Source organism: Fistularia commersonii, chromosome 21, assembly GCF_037954325.1.
Source record: "Fistularia commersonii isolate RoL2024-O1a breed Wild chromosome 21, RoL_Fcom_v1.0, whole genome shotgun sequence".
Lineage (NCBI taxonomy): Eukaryota > Metazoa > Chordata > Actinopteri > Syngnathiformes > Fistulariidae > Fistularia > Fistularia commersonii.
In genome coordinates, this window is record NC_141304.1 from 5,117,874 (window position 1) to 5,140,960 (window position 23,087).

Genomic DNA, 23,087 nt, shown 5'->3' on the forward strand with positions numbered 1-23,087 from the left:
CAATCGCAAGTCACTGCTTAACAGTCTTTATTTGGAGTCTCGCACATGGATGAGCACAGCTGTTGCAGCTGGCAGTTTTTGGGGCTGTGGCGTTCGGCCTCATCCATCACTTGGCAGCTGAAACAGAAGTCACGCGTCGGTTAGCAGCCACATGCACAGACCCATGGTAAATACTACTGATTCTTCGTAATACTCAGCTCTGCCCAAAACTGCCTAGTAACGCAGTCCACCAACCTTGGTGTTCTTGTCGCGGGTGCGGACACGCAACTTGTTGACCTGCGACTCTGCCATGTCGGCCCTCTCCTCTGCGTCGTCAAGCTCGTGCTGTAGCTTCCGGAACTTTGTCAGGTTGGTGTTGGCCTGTTCCTCCTGTGAGGAGAAAGAGAATCAATGAGCTTTTTGAATGACAAACATTTCGCCCATAGTAAACCTATTTGTCTCGCTCTGGGGTCAAAGTTCTACGATTGTTTGGATCCTGGTTCTTGAAAAAGGTGCCAAATATGGTTAATGGTCCCAACTTGTATAACCATTAAGTCACCTTGCAATTACAAACTTCTTTATATTGATTCACATTCACCAATTCACACACACATCCACACCCATGGCGGCAGCATTGCAATGCAAGGCGCTAATTGGGTCATAAGGAGCAAGTGGATGTTTAATGTCTTGCCCAAGGACATGCACACAGGAGGAAATGGGGACTGACCCAGCGGCCTTCTGATTTGGGGGTTACCTGTTCCACCAACTGGGCTCCGGGTGAAAAAGTTATCAATTATTTCTGATTTGCTTGATTTTGAAATTAAAAAAATTGAAGCTGGAATTTGACTTTTTCAAATCATCCATCAGTATTTGTGTTTGTAAAAGCCCCAGAGGTTCCTTGAAGGCTCCATCTGTCAGCCTCCTAGCCAGAATTCAACTTTTCCTCTTGCGATCGTGGCCGGACGGGTAAAACGGGCCTGGACTCACCGCTTCCTCGGCCTGCCTCTTGTAACTCTTCACTTTGGCCTGCAGCTTATCGATGAGGTCCTGGAGGCGCACAAGGCTCTTCTTGTCTTCCTCAGCCTGCGCAGAGGCCGAGCGGTTAAGAGGATCCAGCACATCATTTTGATAGTGCCTTCATCACACGGAGTCGGGGGTACCTGGTATGAGAGCTCTTTGATGCGTCTCTCGAATTTCCGCACTCCCTTCTGAGACTCCTGGCTCTTTTTCTGCTCGGATTCCAGTTCATTCTCCAGTTCTTTGACCTGGCGGTCAGACAAGTGCATGAGCTCCCGTCAGTTCGCATTAAAACAAAATTAAAAAGAAATATCCAGGAAACCCCCTCCCCCTTATTTCATCTGGGCACTCACCCTGGCCTCCAGCTTCTGGACCTGCTTCTTTCCGCCTTTGAGTGCGATTTGTTCAGCCTCATCCAGACGCATCTGCAAGTCTTTTATGGTCTGTTCCATGTTCTTCTTCATCCTCTCCAGATGGGCGCTGGTGTCCTGTTCCTTCTTCAGCTCCTCCGCCATCATGGCCGCCTGCAGATACATAGGATGGCTGTTGATGGTTGATGGTTGATGATTGACCGAGCCGTAGATTCCAGGGGACAGCTTTGACATTATAACCCCAACCAAAATATTACATTTAAATGTCCAACATCTTTTGCAAATATGTCCTTTGTGTTATTTTTGGTTCACAGGCACTGGCAGTTTCTGTAGTTTTTTAAGTCCAGCGGGGGGAATTACCAGGAACAGGAACACACGAGGACAAACTCTTAGCCTTGATTGTTCGGTTTTTGTCTGACTATTTTCATGATTCTTAGATCTGCAAATAAGTGCCTAAGAATCATCAAGGAAATCCTCAAATTAAATCAAATAAGCAGGAAATAAACTAAAGACTTACAGAAACGTAATATACATACATACATATATATATATATATATATGTGTGTATATACGTAAATATAATACGAATTTAACATATATTAAATTGTCATAATTAAGTCCTAATCAGTAATGCTTTGTTGAATTGCTTTTATTCAAATGGCAATACCACATTTAATGAAAGTGTAATTACATTACATGTGAGAGTATACAAGCTTGATAAGGCTTGGATAAACTACTGGATTATAATCCAAAGGAATATTTAGTTTGTGAGGAAACAGTTGAAAGGATTTGGGGGCCTCTAGAGGTCGAGGGTGGTCGACCCACCAAGTGGTCATTCTGTATTTAAAAATGATATTAAGATAGTGGGTTTACGATAATGTAAGTCCATAGTTTTAAAACAGAAAGTACGAGCATTGTGACAGCAGACGAGTGCGTCTTACGTCAGTGATGGCCTTCTTCGCCTTCTCCTCCGCATTGCGACACTCCTGGACAGCGTCATCCACCTCGTTGGACAGCGTGGAGAGATCGCTCTCCAGTTTTTTCTTCTGGTTGATCAGACCTGTGTTCTGAAAATAAAAAAAAGTTTGTTTCTAAGCTGCTACAAAGACAAATGAGAGCAAAAAAAAGAAAAAAAAAATCTGAAAGTACTTCACGCAGGCATAAATACACTTTCCCACCTGAGAGTGCAGCAGGTTGACCCTCTCCGTGGACTCCAGCAGCTCGTGCTCAGCCAGCTTGCGGGCGCGATCATTCTGCTCCAGCAGAGCCGTGAGCTCTTCCACCTCAGCAACCAGCAGGTTGTTGCGGCGTTCTGTCACCGCCACCTGCTCCTTCAGCTCCTCATTCTGGTGAATGGTCTCGTCCAGCTCCAGCTGAACATCCTGGAGACAAGCAAGCAATGATTTTTTTCATCGTTCCCAACACTGACGCGCGGTGAGGTTCATGGCTGGTGAGGCAATTTTGCAATTTTGAAAAAAAATAGCTAAACATGGTGAAGCTATGTGGAAAATAACTTTATAGTACAAATCCCTGAATAAATATAACCATTTAATGAATTTTTTCTTTTTGCATTTTTTTCTTTACGTGATGACAGGTGAGGCACGGCCTCCCCTGCCTCTACTGACTCAAAAAAGCAGGACGGACAGAACTACGGACACGCAAAATGTCCAATAATAATTTGCTATAAAGGTCCCCAGTAGATCCATTCAGATGGATCATGTGAGAACATCACTAATATATTTGTATATTTATATCTTAAAAACAACAACTTAACAATATCTAAGGCAGGGATGGGCAACCCTTTTTGGCAGCAGAGCCACATTTAGCTTTCAAACTGTGCAGCGGGCCGGACCTTTGGGAGATGAGGTGACAAATAAGGGGTGAGAGTATAAATGTGTTGCTGTTTAGAATCTCGTGCCCTGCTTGTGCAGCAGATCACCGGATCCCCTTGCTTGTTGAGGCATCACTGGCATGATCTGTGATCTGTTTTTCATTACTTGCTTATCAACCCATTTGTAATCCAGTAAGGTATTAGCTTTTATGCCGATATCTTGAATAGTAGATGCACGGGTCTGTGAGTTAGTGGCTACCCTCACAGCGTTTCTTCAAATGACAGCCGCTAGCATAGTTAGCATGCTGAATGATTTCCTTCTTGCTTTCCTAGCCAATGAAAGTAATCATGGGAATGTATATGTCTTATGAGTTTTTAGTTGATGTGACTCCCTGCAGACTGGAGCAATCAATCAAATAGGCCAGGATTGGCCCTCCTGCCATAGTTTGCCTGCCGCCGGTCAAAGAACAAAAACATGAGAAAATAGATCCCCTTCAAAAGGAGAATAAAGAATGATATGAAAAGAAAAACAGCAAAATTGTTTGAAAGAATGTTTTCTTAAGTTGTGTTTAATGACCTTTTCATCAGATTGTCCAAGAAATGATAATTACTTGCCAGAAAAGCTCCACTGACCTTGATCTGAACCTGAAGGTTCCTGAGGAGCCTCTGGGACTCGGACGCCTGCCTGTTGGCGTGGCTCAGCTGCACCTCCATCTCATTCAGGTCTGCCTCCATCTTCTTCCTCAGACGCACCGCCTCGTTGCGGGACCTGGCCTCCGCGTCGAGGGTCGCCTGCATGGACTCCAGAGTTCTCTGGTGGTTGCGGCTGGAATGCGATGAAGAGATGAAAAGACATCGCGGGGCAGGGGATGCGGGGGACTTAGGAGCAAACGTGAGGAGACCAGATTTAAAAAAAAAAAAAAAGAAACCCACCGGAGGTTGTCAATCTCTTCGTCCTTTTCGGCCAACTTCCTGTCGACTTCGGCCTTGATCTGGTTCAGCTCCAGCTGGATGCGGAGAGTTTTGCTTTCTTCGTGCTCCAGAGTGCCCTGAGACGGACAGGCGGAGTCTTTGAGGATGGGTTTTCCGTCCATCACCACACACGGAGTAGCACGTCGACTTTTAAACTCACTTCGGCTTCCTCCAGCGCGGCTTGAATCTCGCTTTTCTCCATGTCCAGGCCCTTCTTCATCTTCTCCAGCTCGTGGATGGTCTTCGCCCCCTGGCTGATTTGACCCGACAGATCGGCAATCTCCTCTAAAGGGGAAGCAACAGGGAAGTCTCAGAGAGCGAGGCCTCCGTTCAATGCGGACGCCGAACTGCGTGAGGGAGCTCGACTACCTTGGAGGTTCTTGTTCTCCCTCTTGATGCTCTCAAGGTGATCCAGGGCCTCCTCGTAGGAGTTCTTCAGCTTGAAGAGCTCCGTGCTGAGGCCGCGAGACTCCTTTTGAGAGTTCTCCAGCTCTGCCTGGCACTCCTCGTATTTCTGCTTCCACTCGGCCAGGACCTGAAGGACAAAGATCGATTGGACTTTGTCACCAAATAAACTATCGTCCATCCAAGTCATTGGATATTTAGAGGTGGGAATTCGCTATCAGCGCAACAATATTAAATATATATCCAAAGCGAAGAACATCAGATCTGGAAAATTCCTCTTGTGTTGCTACCTTGTCGAAGTTGCGTTGCTTTTTGTCGAGGACGGTGGCAGCAGCATTAGCTCGCTCCAGGTCAATCACCAGGTCCTCGATTTCTGTCTGTAGTCGGTGTTTGGTCTTTTCCAGGGAGGAGCACTTGGCATTGGAGGCCTCCACCGTCTCCTCGGCCTCCTGCAGACGCGTCACCAGCTTCTTCCTAAACCGCCACCATTGGAAAAATTCAAAAGCGCGCTCGGCGGCGCCAACAGCGGGTCACTGTGCCGAAGATGTCCGACTCACTTGGCTTCCTCCAGTTCCTCTGTCTTCTGGATGGCGTCAGTCTCATACTTGGTCCTCCACTGAGCCACCTCGGCGTTGGCTTTAGAAAGCGCCCTTTGCAGTTCGGCTTTGGCCTCCTGCTCCTCCTCGTACTGCTCCCTGAGGAGATCGCAATCATGGCGGGTCGACTGCAGGGCGTGGGCTAGAGCGCTCTTCGCCTAAAGAAGACACCCGCGATGTTTAAGTGAAATCGACCGGAGGGACCTTGGAAGGGAAATAAAATCTGATCAAGTGCCGACCTTATTCTCCTCCTCAAGCTGTTTCTTGATCTCCTCAACATTCTGGCTGAAAGAATTCTTGGTCCGCTGGAGCTGGGAGACCATGGCCTCCCGCTCCTCCAGCTTCCTGCCCAGCTCAGCTACAAGGGGAAGCATCAATGTTACTCACCCAGTGGGTAAAAAAGGATTCGAGCTTAGTGAAAGCGTCGACGTGCCATACCATTTTCGGCCTGAGCGCGGGCCTTCTGGCTGCTGCTCTCATTGAGCTGCCTCTGAAGCTCCTCTACCTTGGCTTTGGCCTCATTCATTTGATCCTCGTACAGCCGGCACATCTTCTCGGAATTGGCCTAAGGAGATAAGATGGACAGACAAGAACGGTTTCCAGCGTGATTCCGTAAAATCTTCCCCCGTTCCCCCTTCCTTAAGCACCTTGCCCTTGGAAAGTTGCTCCACAGTGGACACCAGGTCGTCGGCCTCCATCTTGGCCTCGTTCCTCTCCTTCTCCAGCTTCTGCTTGACCCTCTGCAGGCTGTCAATCTGTTCTCCCAGTTCCGCCACGCTGTCGGCGTGCTTCTTCCTCAGGGCCGCAGTGGTGGCCTCATGGTGCAGCATGGCCTCCTCCAGATCTCGCCGCAACTTCAGAAAGTCCGACTCCCTCTTTTTGTTGATCTCAATCTGGGCCGAGGTCGCGCCCCCGGCCTCCTCCAGCCGTTCGCTCAGTTCCTCCAGCTCCCGGGACACATCGCTGCGCTGTTTCTCCACTTTGGCTCGGCACGACCGGTCAGAATCCAGCTCCTCCTCCAGCTCCTCCGTTCGAGCCTGTCCAAAAAAGACTGCTCGGTTATCGAGCCGTCGTCGCGTGACGTTTCAAAGCTACGACACTGGACTCCACCTGCAGCTCCTTGATCTTCTTCTGGAGCTGGTTGACCAGCGCTTGCTCGTCTTCGATCTTAGAGCCCATCTCGTTCATTTCAAAGTCTTTCCTGGAATAAAATACACATTTTAATCCTTTTTTCTTAAAGACAAGATTATAGTTCCAAGGAAAAAAATAAATCAGTCCTACTTTTTCAGCCTCTCTTCGAGCTGCTGCTTGTCGTTCTCCAGGTCCATGACGGATTCAAGGGAGAGTTTGAGATCTCCCTCCAGTTTGCGTTTGGCCCGTTCCAAGTCCAGACGCAGCTTCTTCTCCTGCTCCAGAGATCCCTCCAGCTGATTCACAAAGAGCACATCCACCCCTTGTCTATTCAATCTGGGATTCTGACCCGCGGAGGCTGCTCGTGCACTTGCGACAAACTCACGTCATCCACTTGTTGCTCCAGCTTGGCCTTGGCTTTGGTCAGAGTGTTGACTTTGTCTTCCTCCGCTTGCAGGTCGTCGAGAGTCTGCTGGTGGGCCTCCTGGAGGGCCTTCTTCTCTTTGGTGAGCTTCAGAATGTTTTCATCCAAAGCTGCCATTTCTTCTATTATGTTCTTCACCTGCCGGCAAGAGGAAAACACATTTATTAATTAATTGATTTATTTATTAATGTATGGAGAACTCACCTCCGATCTTCACAAAGCCTCCTCACCTTGTTCTCGGTGGCATGTTTCTCCTTCTCCACTTTGGCCAGGGTGATCTCCAGGTCATCGATGTCCTTCTTGAGCTCCGCGCACTCGTCCTCAAGCTTACGCTTCTTGGCGAGCAAACCGGCGCTCATCTCCTCCTCATCCTCCAGCCGCTCCGTGATCTCTTTCACTCTGGCCTCCAGTTGGATCTTGGCCTTGATGAGCAGGTCACAGCGGTCCTCGGCGTCTGCCAGATTGTCCTGCTCCTTTACGACGCGGGAGAGAAAAAAAAACACATCGGCAAATTTTTACTCCCGCGAGGTTCGGCGTTAATGCCGATTCCACGGGGATCGGTAGCACCTACCGCCTGCAGCTGGAGAGCAAGGTCATTCTTTTCTTGGATCAGGCTGACCTGCCGCTCCTCCAGCTCTTTACGCTTCGCCTCAGATTTCTCCAAAGCCTCCTTCAGCCTGGCCAGCTCCTCCTTCAAAGAGGCCAGCTCTTTCTCCGTGGCGGCGCTCTTCAGAAGGGGCTTGATCTTGAAGAAGAGCTTCATCCAGGGCCAGTGCTTGACAGCGTTGAAGGCCCGGATGTTCCACTGGATAATCATGAGGGCTTCCCTATGGAGAGAAGTTCAAATATTCAATATTGAGCTACAACATATCGAGGGACATGAAATACAGCCTCGGTCTCTTTTTTTTTTTTTTTTTAGCTGTTCCAATGCCCGGATAAATGCAGAGTTGCACCAGGAAGGGCGTCTGATGTAAAATGTATGCCAAAATCAAGTGTGCGAATCCGATCTGTGAGTTTTACACAGGAATTATCTAGGCCCAGGTTAACAAAAAACACAATTTCTACAGATAACCTGCAGGGTAACAGTAGAAATTGGGTCTGCTGTGGGTCAGAGAAGGAGAGGGAGAAGGCGTGTTCCGATGTAGCCGACGAAGACATGAAAGTTAGTGTGTGAGTGAACAGGATATGGAATATAAGGTTAGATGGAGGAAGCTGATTTGCTGTGGCGACCCCTGAAGGGAGCAGCCGCAGGGAAAAGAAGACAGCGAGGGACATGACTATTATTTTATTTTTAAAGTACTTAATATTAAAGTAGCAATATTCTCAAAACAACCACATCTTACTTTGGGTTGCAGGGATGGTAGAGTCTATTCCAGCTTCATATACAGGACTGCCTCAGAAAATTAGAATATTGTGATAAAGTTCTTTATCTTCTGTAATGCAATTACAAAAATAAAAATGAACAAAAATGTCATATATTCTGGATTCATTACAAATCAACTGAAATATTGCAAGTCTTTTATTATTTTAATATTGCTTATTATGGCTTATATCTTAAGAAAACTCAAAAATCCTATCTCAAAATATTAGAATATCATGAAAAAGTAATTTTTAAGTTTTTAATTGCATTACAGAAGATAAAGAACTTTATCACAATATTCTAATTTTCAGAGACAGTCCTGTAGATGCAGATTAAACGACAATGGATAAAATTGACATGAAATAGAAAATGAAAGACAGTGCAGCGATTGTTCAGGTAAACAGGCAACTCTGAATGGGTGTGTTACAGGTTTAAGATTCAAAAATTTGTCAGGGTTGGATTCCAGAGAAGGCGGCAAGGTGGATGAAAGAGGACGTTCTCAGGAAGTGAGGTTGTAAATGGCCTCATAGGTGTAAAGAAGGGGGATGGAGTTCAATTCTTTTCCTGGGCAGCAGCCAGAGGAGTTGTTGTGGAATTGGCACGATGTGGTTTTCTGTATGGACCAGGGCTCAAACAAATCCAGGAAGAAATGTATGAATTCCGTCATGTTAACACCCGGAGTTTGACCGAACACAGGCGGAGCATGTCTTTGTGGTTGGGTTTGTGGAGCACTTTTGGCCTGTGCAAATTCGGCAGCGTACAGTTGACAGGGATAAAAATAGAGGTCAGGGTTAAGTTGATCAAAGAGAGGAGGTGAAGAGATTCATGCCAGAGTTCCTCACTTGCTTTTTTAGTGACTCGTCCTTCATTTTCTGGCTCTAATCCCACCCTAACCTGTGCACTGCCATCTATATATGATGTGAAATCACACACCAAATGCTGCTTTTGACGGTTTGTGTTTATGTGTGTGTGTGTCTGTGTGTGTGTGTGTGTGTGTGAGTGTGACCAAACGGGTTACGGGATTGATTTTTAGTCTCAGCGGGATGGCCTCTCACAGCCCTAAATATGGACCCAGAACCCACCGGTCAAGGACTTCCCGTCAGTGTGAGGGCGAATTTCAGCAGGCGTGCGCTCACACACACACACACACACACACACACTAGGGGCAGGAGGTTCTGAACGGGGGGGCTGATTGCATTTCTGACGTGACTCCATGCCGGGTGCCTCTCAAAGGTGAGTGTCTGTGTTTTTTTAGTAACCAAAGCCCTCTGTCCGACGGCAGCATTTAATCCTCTGTCACCCTTCACGCATCCCATCAATGCACTCACTTAGAAGTGCAGGCGCCGCGGACAAAAGGGGGCCAGGGGCCACTGGGCGTCCGAAGAGGCGGGCGGGGGGGGTTATATTTTTAGGGAGGGCCCAAGCAGCTGCCACATGACACATGTCACCACCTGGCTCTGAGGACACTGTCAGCATTGTTTAATTTAGAGAGAGCGGAGGAAGAGAATGGCCGAAGACCTGCGGAAGTGTGTACTGCGTGTTTGTAAGTCAGGCTGGGTAGGGGGGCCCTTATTAACGGCGGGACCCACACACATGCCTGGTAACCATACAAGGGCACGCACACGCCTCACACACGCCGATAACACTGCCCTTGCATACCACACATACTGGAGCAAGGGAGTGAACACTAAGGTATAATGTATCACAAGCAGAAAGGCTCGCGGCCGATCGTGTTGCTATGAAACCTGTTCAAAGAACCAACTGGTGCGGGCCCTTTTTTTGACTCATGCCCTCGTGAGGTAGGAAGCTTCAAGGACCTTCCCGCGAGTCCCAAAGTCGTGGCGCGTTTTAAACCGTTTCGAAAATCACAGGTATTTATTTTTCCACGCTTCTACCTCCTCTCCAGCATCCTCTGAAGCTCCATCCTCATGATCTTGCCCCGAGCAACAGCCTGCAGCAGCGTCAGGACTTTGGCCAGGCGTTCGTCCCTCATTTCCTCGAGGTGACCCAGGAGGCCCGCTTTGAAAAAGACCTGCGTGAAAGCCAAGGATAAAGTTTGACATTGAGGACAAAAAAAAAAAAACAAAGACCCGTCCCTGGGATCATTCTAGCCCTACCTTTGTGTGCCCAAATCTGTACTGGTTGTGGTCGATGTCCAAGGAAGCCAGCAGCTTCTCCGCAGCTTTCCGGCTGTCCACGAACTTATCGTCCGGGATGGCGTGTGGATTTAATATCCGGTACCTTTTATGGAAAAAAAAAAAGCTGTTTTTTTTCTCTAATATCTTGAAAGCATTCAGAAACAAAGCGAGTCCTCGTGGTCTTACCGCTGTTTGAATTCAGCATAGAGGATGCGGTTGGGAAACCCTTTCCTGCAGATCCTGATGCCTTCCAAGACGCCATTGCAACGCAGCTGGTGCAGAACCAGGAACGCATCCATGATCCCTGCAAAGAACAGTTTTGAGTCCGGCGTTTTTTGTTTTTTTTTGCGGTCCCTGACGATAGAATTTTGTATCGTTTGTTACCGGGAGTCTTGGTCTCATTGGGGATAATGCAGCGGACGAAATGAGGTTGCGTGCTGCGAAGGTTGGTCATCAGCTTGTTCAGATTTTCCTGGTTAAATAAAATATATATTGAGTGACGACACTAAAAAATATATAATTTTTTTGTAGTTTCTTCTCCCCACGTAACAAATTTCACTGTGCTTCCAAAATTCTTAGCTGACCGTGATGTATCAGGGGAGAAGAGACAGCACAGACTTAAAGTGATGTTCATGTGATCATTGCACTAAACATCACTGCAAGTCTTAACTGCCTCCCTCCCAGATGTCCATTGCTAGACCTCGATTCCTTGAATCTCTTGAGACACGACAGTAATAACGGCATGTAATAATGATGTGACAGGTATGACATTGGATTCTCACCTTGTGAAGCTGAGACACAGTCTGAAAGGAAGCCGCCTTCTTCCTCTTTTCTTTTCCCCCAACTGCCGAGAGGTAATTCAACCGAGTCATCACTTTAACCGCCATAAGACATCCGGTAGAGTCTTTTTAAAAACAAACGGCGTCAAGGGGCCCATACCTGAGTCGGAGCTGACGTAATTCTCATACAGAGAAGCCAGCAGCTTGTTGGAGGACTTCTGGAAACACACGACCACGGTCTCGTTCAGCGGGTCTTTGTTTTTGTCCAACCAGCCAATGATGTTGTACGGTACCTGAACGGTTGTACGGGAAGGTAAAAAAAAATAAACGACTGAATATCCATGTATTAATCAAGTGCGTGACCACGAGCGCACTCACCACTCCAGCATAGTGCACCAGCTCAAAGTGGGTCTCGTATTTTCGCTTCTTGTCCGGACGAGGTTTTAGGAAATTGGGTGACTTGCCGATGTGATTATCGTAGAGTTTGGCTTTAAAGCTGCTGTCCGTGGCTTTGGGAAACATGCACTCCTCTTCCAGGATGGACATGATACCCAGCGGCTGCGGGAGCAGCAACACGTCAGTCCATATGTGTTTCAGAGAAAAGTCACTTTTGACCCAACCGGTAAGAATTCAGTCACCTTTTCGATGAGGTCGATGCAGGCTTGGAGGTCCAGTCCAAAGTCTATGAAAGTCCACTCAATGCCTTCCCGCTTGTACTCCTCCTGCTCGAGGATGAACATGTGATGGTTGAAAAACTGTTGCAGTTTCTCGTTTGTGAAGTTGATGCACAGCTGCTCGAAGCTGTTGAGCTGCAACAAAAGATAGTGTGCATTGAGACTTGGGAAGAAGATCTCGCACTAAATCTTTGCAGCGAGGAACAGATGAAATTGATGTCTGAACAGACAGCTTTCCGCACTGAAATTAAATAAAAAGATATTTACAACTTACTTCAAATATCTCAAAGCCAGCGATGTCCAGGACTCCTATGAAGTACTGGCGAGGCAGTGAGGTGTACAGCGTCCGGTTAATTCGTCCAACCAGCCATTTGAACATGCGGTCATATGTCGCTTTGGCCAGAGCGCCGACTGCATAAGCCACCTACGACACCCACACACACACACACACGAAGTGACACACGTGCACATAGGAGAAATGCAGCTGTCATTCACACAGATAGATCTTGTTGCTTAGCTACCACATCCTGCAGTGTGTGTGTGTGTGCTGCGCTGAATGATGAGAGTATTGATTTAGCGAGGATTAAGAACCTGGCCTTCATAAGTAAATATATTATCCTGGAGGGCATGAAACATATTTGTATTTTTCCCTTTATTTTATTATTTGTATAATTTTACTTTTGAGCCACTGATATCCCCACTGATATAGTCATTTCTTAACATTGGGGTTTTTTTTCAGTTTATTTGCAGATATATCTCAGGTAACTTTAAATCAATTTTCAATGATTCTTTTGCTAATTTTTAGAGTAAATCCTAGTGTGTTCACAGATGTTTGGTTTCGTCAGGAAAAATCCAACCCTAAAAATATTTACACTATTTGCTACGTTATTTTCACTCTTTATTTTTTACCTTGAATTTCACCTTATATTCATTTTACCTTTTTATTTTATATATTTATTGTATTTTTATTCTGTATAGATGTTGGATCTGCTCCCGGTTGCTATGCTACCCCATATGCCTCTGATTCTGATTCTGATAATTGACTGACCTGCTCGACATTCTGTCCCTTAACCACGTACTCGTTGCCCACTTTCACCCGCGGGTGGAGGAGGCCTTTGATAAGGTCCGCTGAGCTCACACCCATCAGGTACGAGGCCTTGTCAGCACCTGGGTGCCAAACAGGACAAATAAGGTAACTAATTACAAATCTTGTTGGAAAAAAAAAAAAAAAATCAGTAGATTTGGTGGCAAAAAAAGCTCACTCTCTGTGCCGTCGGCCTCTGCCTGCTCTTCACGCTGCTTCTGTTTGAACTTCATGTTGCCAAAGTGCATTATGGCGCCGACTATTTTGTAACAGCCATACTTTTCGTCGGGCAGGAAGCCCAGGATGTCCATGGCGTGCTGAAGAAAGGCAGAGGAGAGATGAGACGAGTGTGTATCTCTTTTTTTTTCCATCAGAAAAAATATTATAAACATCATTGAAGAACTTATTCAACAAGGTATAAGGTAATTCAAGTTAAAAAAAAAAATTGAGTCTCAGTGAGGTCAACTTATTGTCGACACTGCCATATGTTTCACACATATAAAGGATCGAAATTGCGTTATTCTAGGATCCACCTTGCAATAGTGAAAGGTAACAGCAAAGGCAACAAAGTCCAAAAAAGGTTGAGGTGCAAGTATTTTAAAGTGACAGCAGTAAAAAAAAGTGCAAATGCAGAGTCCAGAGTTTAGTGCAATTTGTGAATGGTGTAACCCCTGAGGTAGTGTGCATATGTGTGTGTCTGTGTGTGTGTGTGTGTGTGTGTGTGTGTGCGTGTGTGAATGCATGATATTTCCCATGAATAAATCAAACAAAATCGATCCCCCATATAGGTGGAATTGAATGCAATGAAGCTGATTCTGTAAAGATTTTGTAAAAGTTGCAGCTCATCAGCAATTTTCTGTTTGACGAAGGAAAGGGGAAAAAAAATCTCACATCAGTCGCCATCAGCTCCTGCCCGTCATTCATGTTCTCCACGGTGGTCACACCCTGCGAGCAGAAGTGGTAGTCGTAGGGGTTGGAAGACACCAGCAGCATGTCTGGAACCCGGGAACATTTGCATGTGAAAAAACAAGCGTGGAGAGAGCTGAGTTTCTGCGCTGCTGCCGAAGGGACCCACCTAACAACTCGGGTTTCTTGTGCGACATGATCTGGTAGTAGATGTGGTAGCTCCTCTCGCCCGGCTGTTGGAAAATCACCCGGGATTTTTCCAGGAGATCTGAAAAAGAAACAAGTTAAATATTCAATATTGGCAATTATTGAGAAAACACTTAGCAAAGACAGCAAGAAATGATAGATATATTTATAACAGCTATTGAAATAATGTCCAGACAGTCTATAAAGAACATATAAATAGTTTTCAAAACATTTAAAAAGCAATGAGGAGAAATATTATTAAATATTATATGCCTGGCAATTCATTGTCAAACATGACTATTAGCTGTAATACCAAATAAATGATATTGACTGCAAAGTCATTGCTGTTGTAATGCACAGATGTTTATGTACATTCAAAATACAATCTACAGTGGTATCTATAAAGTTTTAGAGGTATAAGTGACAAAAGTAATGCACAAAAAATAACTATATATATATATGTACGTGTGTATATATATATATATATATATATATATACATATATATATATATATATATATATATATATACACGTGTGTGTGTGTGTGTATATATATATATATACATGTGTATGTATATATATATATATATACATATATGGGGGAGTGGGGGGTTTATATATATATATATATATATATAAACATAATCACATCTATACTCACATCATAATGAGTAACATTTTCAAATGAAAAGAAAGTTTATGAAATACCAAGGTTTTTAAATGCCTATTTGTTTGATTACTAATTGCGCTGAATCTTGGTTAAAACATTCAACTCACAGATATCGATATCAGCCGAGGCCAGCTTGCCTGTGGGGCCGAAGTGGATCCTGATGAACTTTCCCTGTGAGAGAGAAGGGTGTTTTTTTTTTCAAACACTAGATGAATAAATTGATATTAAAAACGCTGTCTGTCATGTGGTAGATGCTTACAAAACGAGACGAATTGTCGTTCCTTAATGTTTTGGCGTTCCCGAAGGCCTCCATGGCCGGGTTTGCCTCGATGATTTGATCCTCTAGAGTCCCCTGAGGTGCATATTTCACAGTGTTAAATGTAAATAAAGCTGTTTCATTGTTATAACAAAATTTCGATCAAGGGATTGAACTCACCCCTGTTTTGGTTGCAGGGCCTTGCTGCAAAGCGAAAAAAGTAAAAAAACAATGAGATTGGCATAATGTCAAACATGACTGTGCACAGGGTGGGGAGGGGGACAGCATGACTGACTGGAAAATTAGGAACTGATTGTTAAAACAATCAATGGCCGCTTTGTTTTATATGATGGAGCAAACGCAGGGGGAAGGGAATCAGCAAAATCAAAAATCAATGGGAAAAAATATTTGGCAAAAAGAAAAAAAAAGACATGGGAAGGAGGAAAGAAAAGTGAAAATAAAAAAATAGAAAAAAAAAATCAACCGGGAGGCATTGCAAAAATGGCTGGAAAGGACTACACAACACATGAGGGGAAAGACATGAATGCGATAGTCTCACATTCACCGTTTTCATGGAGGAAAATGTATGGAAATGCATGGTTTTTAAAAAGGAAGGACACTGAAGGATTCCTGGGATTAAAAAAAAAAGACAAATAAAATAAAAATAAAATGCATTGAAAAAGTTGGAAGAAAAAGGGAGGTGAGGTACAAAAAAAAATTACAGGTTGCCATGAGGGCCTTACTGCTTTCTTAGCAGGTGTTTCCCCGAGAGCTGCCACAATGGCAAAATACTGAATGACACGTTTCGTGTTGACAGTTTTGCCTGCACCGGATTCTCCGCTATAGGAGTGTGAAAAGTGAAAAAAATGTTGACACAAAATTGTCAAAACTGTTTAAACAAAACCAGGAAGGAAAAAAAAATCTCCATGTGAAAAGTCACTTTTACATATTTTTAACTCATATTACACTGTCAAGGAAATAGAAAGTGTGTTTTTGTTTTTTTTGTGACGGTTCACACTTACGTGATAAGCATGGACTGGTTCTCCCGATCTATGGGAGAAGAGTTATAGAGTTAGCAGGGAAAAAAAGGGAACGCTATTGTGCTCAATCAGGACGTGACACTCACTGCGCAGCATGTCATTGTAGGCGTTGTCTGCGATGGAGTAGATGTGCGGCGGCGCCTCTGAGCGGCGTTTGCCCTTGTAGGCAGCGACCACGGGGGCGGTGTAGACCGGCAGCCACTTGTAAGGGTTCACCGTCACGCAGAAGAGCCCTGAGTAGGTCTGAGGTGACAGAAAGCGTCTTTAACCCACCGCTTTGGTGACTTGTATGTATCGATCAGCTGATTCAAACCGCTACACAACATCTGCGGCAGCCGGTTGAAAAGTTGACAGGAAAAACTGATCACGGGTTGGGCGTTCAAATGTCGGATCAGATTGTGGTGCATTCACTTAATTCAGACATCCATATTTGGTCAAGCGTACATGTCGAGAAAACATTTAGGATCTCGAATGGCAACCATTCTGTTTCAATACTGGCAAAAATTAATTATCTTACATCTATACCTCGAATTATCCACAACCTAAACATCTTCGGAGCACCTGTCTCACGTGCAACGTAAAATTTTTAACACAGCCTGATTTTGATGTTTTTGAGATTTTTTTGTTGATTTGATTAAACCACCTCGAGACCTCTGACCTTCATCTAGTGACAATTAGATTGCACATATATGTTACAATAAAGCAATAATTTCCCATGCTGTGCAGTGACACTATTTTCACTTGAGACCGTAAGGTTTATTGAGAGCTAGTATACGGTTGATGTAAAGAATATCAGCGTCATATCTGAGCGGACTTTAGACGTGTCAATCATAAAACACTCACATAAATCATCCAGGCAGCGTAGCGTCTGCGCAGGTTGAAAAGGACGGAGGCCTCGTTGAGGTGAGTCAACATGGCCATGTCCTCGATCATGTCGTACTTGGGGGGGTTCATATGTTGGATGTCGCAGTCCTTCACGGTCTTCGTCTGTTGACCGGAGGCACTTACGATGAGGCATCCGTCGTGGGAGGAAAGACGTCAAGATTCACCGGGGAAACGTAGCTTACCTTCCCGTCCTTGGTCTCAACGACGACTTTGTCACCGCTGAGCTCCTTAATCTCGACCTCAATGTACGCTTCCTTCTCGTCGGGGACCCACGCTCGCTTCTTTCCTGAGCAAATCAGCAAATCATCTCAAAATATAAGCATTTTGTGAAAGAGTCTGTGTTACACAATTCCAATATTGTGGAAATAACACAATTTTACTCGTGCATAAAAAATAAATAAAGTAATAAAGTTGGGATATGAAAATGTCTTCAAAATAGAAAAATGTCTGCTGAGTTTGGTCTGAAGCTATTATCCCTTTTTTTTTTTCTATGACATCAAGTTAAAACAAGGATATTTAAATTATATTCTAGGAATTAAAAATTTAGATGTGATTTCCCTTCTAAAGTTGCGTTTTTTTATAATGGGTGCTTATTGAGGGAGTGGGTGACATTAGGCCTACCGTCGAAAGCCAGTGTTTGCGCCGCCAGGAGCTCCAGATCAGTTTTGCGTAAAAACGGCGCGGCGTCTCCAAACTCCTTCACGTCAAAGCGCGACATGGTGCTGAGGGTCCTCGTGCACGGGAACACACTCGCAGACAGCGGGGGGAGACCGGAGGGTTGCCGAAGTCCTTGTTGGGAAGAAAAAGAGGAAAAAAAAAAACTTGGTTAGTTTACTTTTTCACTTCACTGCGACAGAGGGACGCGCGCGGCTGCTGCGCGTAAAAAGGCGCAAAGCCAAATCCACAGAACGTTTACGCAACTACGCCCGCACGGTTGGGTGAAGAAAAAAAAAAGTGAACGACGACACAGTGGAAGAAGGAGAAGAGTGTTAAGATTCTCAAAAGATGAGTCAACCAGGCGCGTAAAACACACAGTGATCTACGTACCAAAAACAAAAAGGGCGCGCACGGTGGGCCGCTGACCCCCCACCCCGAGGACGAGCACAACCAAATAACGGCCTGGTAAGATGTGCCTTGCTTTATACTGTGATTCTCAAGGTCACGGTCAGTGGACATTTGTCCCTCATTAGCATATGTCACCTCCTCCGACGCCCATTGGTGCTCGGCGGCTGTCTCAATTGACACAAAAGGAAAGCTACGTTTTTGTCATTGCGCTAAACCCAAGCCGGCTATTTTTGTATCCCAGTTATTTTATGCACCGTACACACACTGGGGGAGAGTGGAGGGGGTTGATGGGGGGTGGGGGGAGTTATATAGGAGCATCCCTGCGGTTAGAATTTTTCCCCTTTTTTTTTTTAGATTTTATTTTCTTAGGTCAAGAAAAAACATCATCGACTCTGGAGATAAAGCAACTCATCACACCTGGAAAGTGGACATTTTGACACAATATTGTCAGAAAGATGTAGAGGGAGAGGCAAAAAAAAAAAAAAAAAAGCAAAGGTTACAACGACCGCCCGACTGGGGAATAAACGTATCCATCTTGTCCCGATTGAAACAAATTTGTTAATCCCCCCTTTTTTCCAGGTCACCCTGATGCTGATGACCTCATGTTCCAAGTAATTGCACTGCAGCTTTTTGTGTTGTGAAGAGTCAACCGGGATGTTTGCTATTGTGTGCCGCCTCTGAGGATGCAACCTTAGAAGAGATTATTTCAGGAGCTGTGTGGCATTAAACATGCTACTATAAATAAACAACATTATATTAATAGAGAGAAAGATGGCGCCTATGGCTCCTGCCACACAGGCGCTTCGCATGAAGTCGAAATGGAGGAATACACTTGCCGATTTAGTCCAAATGATGAAAAAATTTGAATTCTTTTAGTTTGTTTTTTTTGAGTTGGGACAGGTGCTTTGAACCCCTGGATAGAAACACACACATATGTCGCTGTGTGTGGCAATCTCGGGAATCGTTTGTGCCATTTAGTTCATCTAGCCGTTTTGGCAGAGGCGCTGCACCTCTCACACTCTGGCCTCGCCAAATCTGACCTTCAGATCAAGGGGAGAGGTTGGTGCCTGGTATGAGAGCAGGGTGACAGTGCAGTGTGGGTGAGGGGGAGGACCACAGTTACTCAGAATAGACAAAGCCAGAGTCCAGCATTCCTGATAGGGAGATCGACTGGTAACTATTGGTGGCGATAAATTCTTTAAAACCCGGGACCATCAGCAGCCTCTCATACAACTCCATGTCTTGCGTGAATGAGGACCCCCCCCCACCTTTAAAAAAAAAAAAAAAAAACAAATATACCCACTCATGAGCCCACGCAGAAACAAACTGTCGACTTGATGTCTTGGATTGAGGGCCCGCCATCTTTGTTGATGCTGTTATCTGTTGCCGTGGCAGACTGAGAGGTGTTGCCGTGATGGCTTCAACTTTCTCGGGCATCAGTTTGACAGAGCAGGCTCGGAGCTATTCTGGGACAAGGGGCTCTTCAGAGAGGCAGAGGCTGGTTTATGTACTATGTCACTCGCTACACCATTGGAAAAGCTGGCATGCTGATAGCACATGAGGAGGAGATGAATCCCAAAGTCCCCAGAGCTGCCGGCTTTAAATAAGTCCGCATACTTCGGCATGTAAACACACACACATACAGACACATAGTGGAGCGGCTGCAGTGTTGGCGTTGTCCCCCCCCCTCCTCACACACACAGCACATCTCTCCGCGCTGCAGTGCTGCAGCCGCCTGCAACAGCTGACTTCTCAGTGGAACAGCTCTCCTTACGTCCCCAGTGTTCCTCAAAATCATTTAGACCCTAATGCGGGCCTGGTCCATTAAGTGGACCAGGGCCACCAGGACCATGTTTTGATTAGTGGACATTTGTGTGGCTTTGAATTACCGTTCCGTATGAAATGACAGAACCAGAGCCCGGGCTGTAGACCTTACCCCCAAAGCTTTGTCCCCCGTCCTCAGCTCATGCTAGGAATTGGCCGGCTGTCAGTTCGGTGATGCGCAGGCAAGGAGCCGACATTTTGGGCATCAAGGTTTGATCTGGGGGTCGGTCACAGTTGTTTTAGATCATCATGCACTGAATGCCAGCGGGATTATGTGGGGAGATGGAGAGAGATTGGGACTTACGACTGCAGCCCCTCTCATCAGAATGTAATAGTACTTGACGCGGCCCATCTCTATCTGCACGCTTCGTCTCTACACAGGTGGGTCTGTTCATCAGCACCGAAAGTCTGCCGCTGTTTTTCTAAAGCACAAAATGCAAATATCAATCAAATATCTTTCCACTATCTTCTTCTTCTTCTTCTTCTTCTTCTTCTTCTTCTTCTTCTTCTTCTTCTTCTTCTTCTTCTTCTTCTTCTTCTTCTTCTTCTTATTCTTTTGGCTTTTCCCGTCAGGGGTCGCCACAGCGAGTCAACTTTCTCCATCTAACCCTATTCTCTGTATCTTCCTCTCTCACACCAACTACCTTCATATCCTCTCTCTCTACGTCCATAAATCTTCTCTTTGGTCTTCCTCGAGACCTCTTGCCTCTTGCCGAGACATCTTTCCACTATCTAAACTACATTATTAGTTACAGCAATACAACGTCAATTAAAAATAGTAGTGCCCTTTCCACCTTGGCCAGATTGTACTACTTAAGCTTGACAAGTACTTCTATACAAGTGTAAAAGTACTCAGATACACAGCAAAAATTTGTTTTTAATGTTTTTAAGAGTATGAGTTTCAAATTCCAAAAAAACACGCAAACAAATCAAATTGAAAAGTCCTATCATAATGCAGTATTGAGATGATTTCACTTTTTGCTTGTTTTTATAGCTTATTTCTATTTTCAAAAGGTCAAACTGAATTTTACCCTACATAGAATTTCATTTCTGCATTGATGATCTCGTTGGAAATTTTTATTTCCCTCCATTTCTTTTTCTTGTTTTGTCCCCCCTCCACTTCACAAGCGGAGCAACATATGCTCACTCGAGAGAACAAATATTACGGTCTGTGTTTTGCACCATGTGGGTGCCATAAAAAGGTCAGAGCCATGTTTCATTTTGGATCAAAGCATTCATCGCCGGTGGATATTTCTGTAATCGCCTCGTGTTTGCCCGCAATACCTTGCAGCAACTCTGTGGGCTGGGGTCTTAGCCGCAGGGTCATCGGAGTGGAGACGGGCAGACGCGTGGCACAAACGCACTCTAAATCCCCAATTATTCCTCCACACCCATCGGGCCCCATGACATCCATTCACACACAGGCAACAATAACAGACGGCAGACTTAATCAGTCTTTTAGCCGGCCGTTTAAGAGGTTGATACCTTAGCTATTAGCCTCTGGCTCCAGACAATACCCCACTCTCAGTTGTGGTCTGGGTCAGTGGGCCCAGCCTTTTCGGCCCACCCTGCCCTCAGTATGCATGGCAGCCCTCAGCTGTCCTTCTATTTCAGGAGCATGGAGGCATACCTCGACCCAGCTGGGGCACCAGAGACAATGGACATGCTGCCTTATCCAAACACAGGCCCGCAGACAATCTGACGCACTCCAGGATCCCAGAGAGAGCCTGGCTGCTGCCCCCCCGTCATGCACCCCCACCCAGCCATCGCCTGGTGCAGTGGAGGAAAGAGTTAACAGGTCCCGCCGGCTCATCACTCAAGACTCATCACTCAGAATACATCTAACTCTTAACACTGCAAGGACAGGGGGAATCTGTGGTGTCATGTGTGTGATTGACGGCGATGCAGCAAGGGGAGTTCTCACCAGCTCCTTCCTGCACGGTTTAAACTCGAAATCTTCTCACAGTGGCGCTGGTCTCTCTCTTAATTGCTGAATATTTCATGCTGTTTTTTAATTTTTTGCAGTAAATATTTTCCAAGACCCAAGACCTATTTTTCCGCCGCCTTTTGATTGGATTAGAGCTTGAAATCCTGAGTTCATCTTTACAATAGATTTTATTATATATATATATATATATATATATATATATATATATATATTTTTTTTTTTTTTTTCCTTTTTTCAATACCGAATTACAGGACTGTCTCAGAAAATTAGAATATTGTGATAAAGTTCTTTATCTTCTGTAATGCAATTACAAAAACAAAAATGTCATACATTCTGGATTCATTACAAATCAACTGAAATATTGCAAGCCTTTTATTATTTCAATATTGCTGATTATGGCTTACATCTTAAGAAAACTAAAAAATCCTGTCTCAAAATATTAGAATACCATGAAAAAGTAATTTCTGTTTTTTTAATTGCATTACAGAAGATGAAGAACTTTATCACAATATTCTAATTTTAGGAGACAGTCCTGTAAGAGCTTTGGAAACATTTCTGATTTTAATAGTATTGCAGTTGGTCCCCATATTTGTCTGCTCCCCACTTCAGTTAGTTATTATTGTTTTAAAAAATTGGAGCAGCTGTTGCTCAGTGTTTAGAGCAGATGACCCCCCAATTGTCAGGTTGTTGGTTTGATTCCCAGCTCCTTCTGTCTGCATGACTAAGCGTCCTTGAGCAAAACACTAAACCCCCCATTTCCCCCGATGGCCTGGTTAATGCTTTGCATGGCAGCTCTGAAGTGTCTTTGTGAATTGGTAAATGTGATCCATTGTAAAGGGCTTTTGGAAGGTGATTAAACCACTATATATGGTAAAAGTTAAATAAGCACCCAAAATCCATTTCCAAAGCAATCCAAAATCCATAGAGATACATGTTTTAGGTTCCAGTGAAATCACCTTTTCTTCAAAGTGGGCTGTGACTTCAGTCGCTCGATGTCACTTTATATGTCCTTGGAAGCCTTGCCTGTCGCTGAAAGCCCTTCAGTTAGCGACCTGCAGCATCACACCGTCAGGGTAGCTCCATCTAAGTTATTGTCTATTGTATAGGCAGAGCTGCTGTTACAATGAGAGGCATTTCACCAAGTCGCGTGGCGGCTCTTTCCCAGTTTACACAGGCTTCAAGCCCCTTTGTACATTTCCTTTAGACACACGTGCACACGTATTCACAGAAACACCACCGCCAGCGACTCAGCTTGCTGAAGACGTCACCTGTCGCCCTGGCAACTGGTTCAAACACAGGGAGAGAAGCAGGACTGGCAGCAGATATGTCAAACCATCCAATCGAAAGTTCAATTAATTCACCGGGTTGCCAGGCAGAATCCGGAAAATAAAGGTAGCAGTCGAGCTGAGATCCAGCCTGAGATTTGCATGGCGACCGCTCTTGAAGGATGAGAGGAAAATGTGTTTGGGAAAGAAATGGCAGTCCTGTGGTGATATTAATGGAAAATTAAAAATGATAATAAAATCCTGATGAATAAATCTTGTA

General features: G+C 45.0%; 1 protein-coding gene across 2 annotated transcripts; it reads right to left on the reverse strand.

The window, feature by feature from the left end:
• Positions 1 to 10: 10 nt before the first annotated feature.
• On the reverse strand, positions 11 to 17,831 carry myh7ba (myosin, heavy chain 7B, cardiac muscle, beta a). Of its 2 annotated transcripts, XM_086167771.1 has the most exons (44): positions 17,753 to 17,831; positions 17,327 to 17,494; positions 16,888 to 16,991; positions 16,664 to 16,807; positions 15,907 to 16,063; positions 15,803 to 15,830; positions 15,524 to 15,620; positions 14,961 to 14,984; positions 14,784 to 14,876; positions 14,632 to 14,695; positions 13,837 to 13,935; positions 13,653 to 13,756; positions 12,940 to 13,078; positions 12,726 to 12,844; positions 11,952 to 12,101; positions 11,642 to 11,812; positions 11,382 to 11,561; positions 11,164 to 11,296; positions 11,007 to 11,068; positions 10,609 to 10,696; positions 10,411 to 10,528; positions 10,204 to 10,327; positions 9,982 to 10,118; positions 7,298 to 7,553; positions 6,957 to 7,199; positions 6,688 to 6,864; positions 6,453 to 6,598; positions 6,282 to 6,372; positions 5,819 to 6,208; positions 5,610 to 5,736; positions 5,411 to 5,529; positions 5,133 to 5,329; positions 4,866 to 5,049; positions 4,540 to 4,705; positions 4,331 to 4,455; positions 4,132 to 4,247; positions 3,832 to 4,024; positions 2,546 to 2,749; positions 2,309 to 2,434; positions 1,350 to 1,520; positions 1,140 to 1,244; positions 967 to 1,062; positions 235 to 369; positions 11 to 117 (listed from the first exon to the last, which is right to left on the reverse strand). In XM_086167771.1, the coding sequence occupies exons 2-44, from the start codon at positions 17,421 to 17,423 to the stop codon at positions 100 to 102; spliced, it is 5,817 nt and encodes a 1,938-aa protein (XP_086023897.1). In that variant the 5' UTR covers positions 17,424 to 17,494; positions 17,753 to 17,831; the 3' UTR covers positions 11 to 99. The 2 variants fall into 2 exon arrangements, with proteins under 2 accessions (XP_086023897.1, XP_086023898.1); XM_086167772.1 differs by lacking the exons at positions 15,524 to 15,620; positions 16,664 to 16,807; positions 16,888 to 16,991; positions 17,327 to 17,494; positions 17,753 to 17,831 and having other exon boundaries at positions 15,907 to 16,001.
• Between the last annotated feature and the right edge of the window lie 5,256 nt (positions 17,832 to 23,087).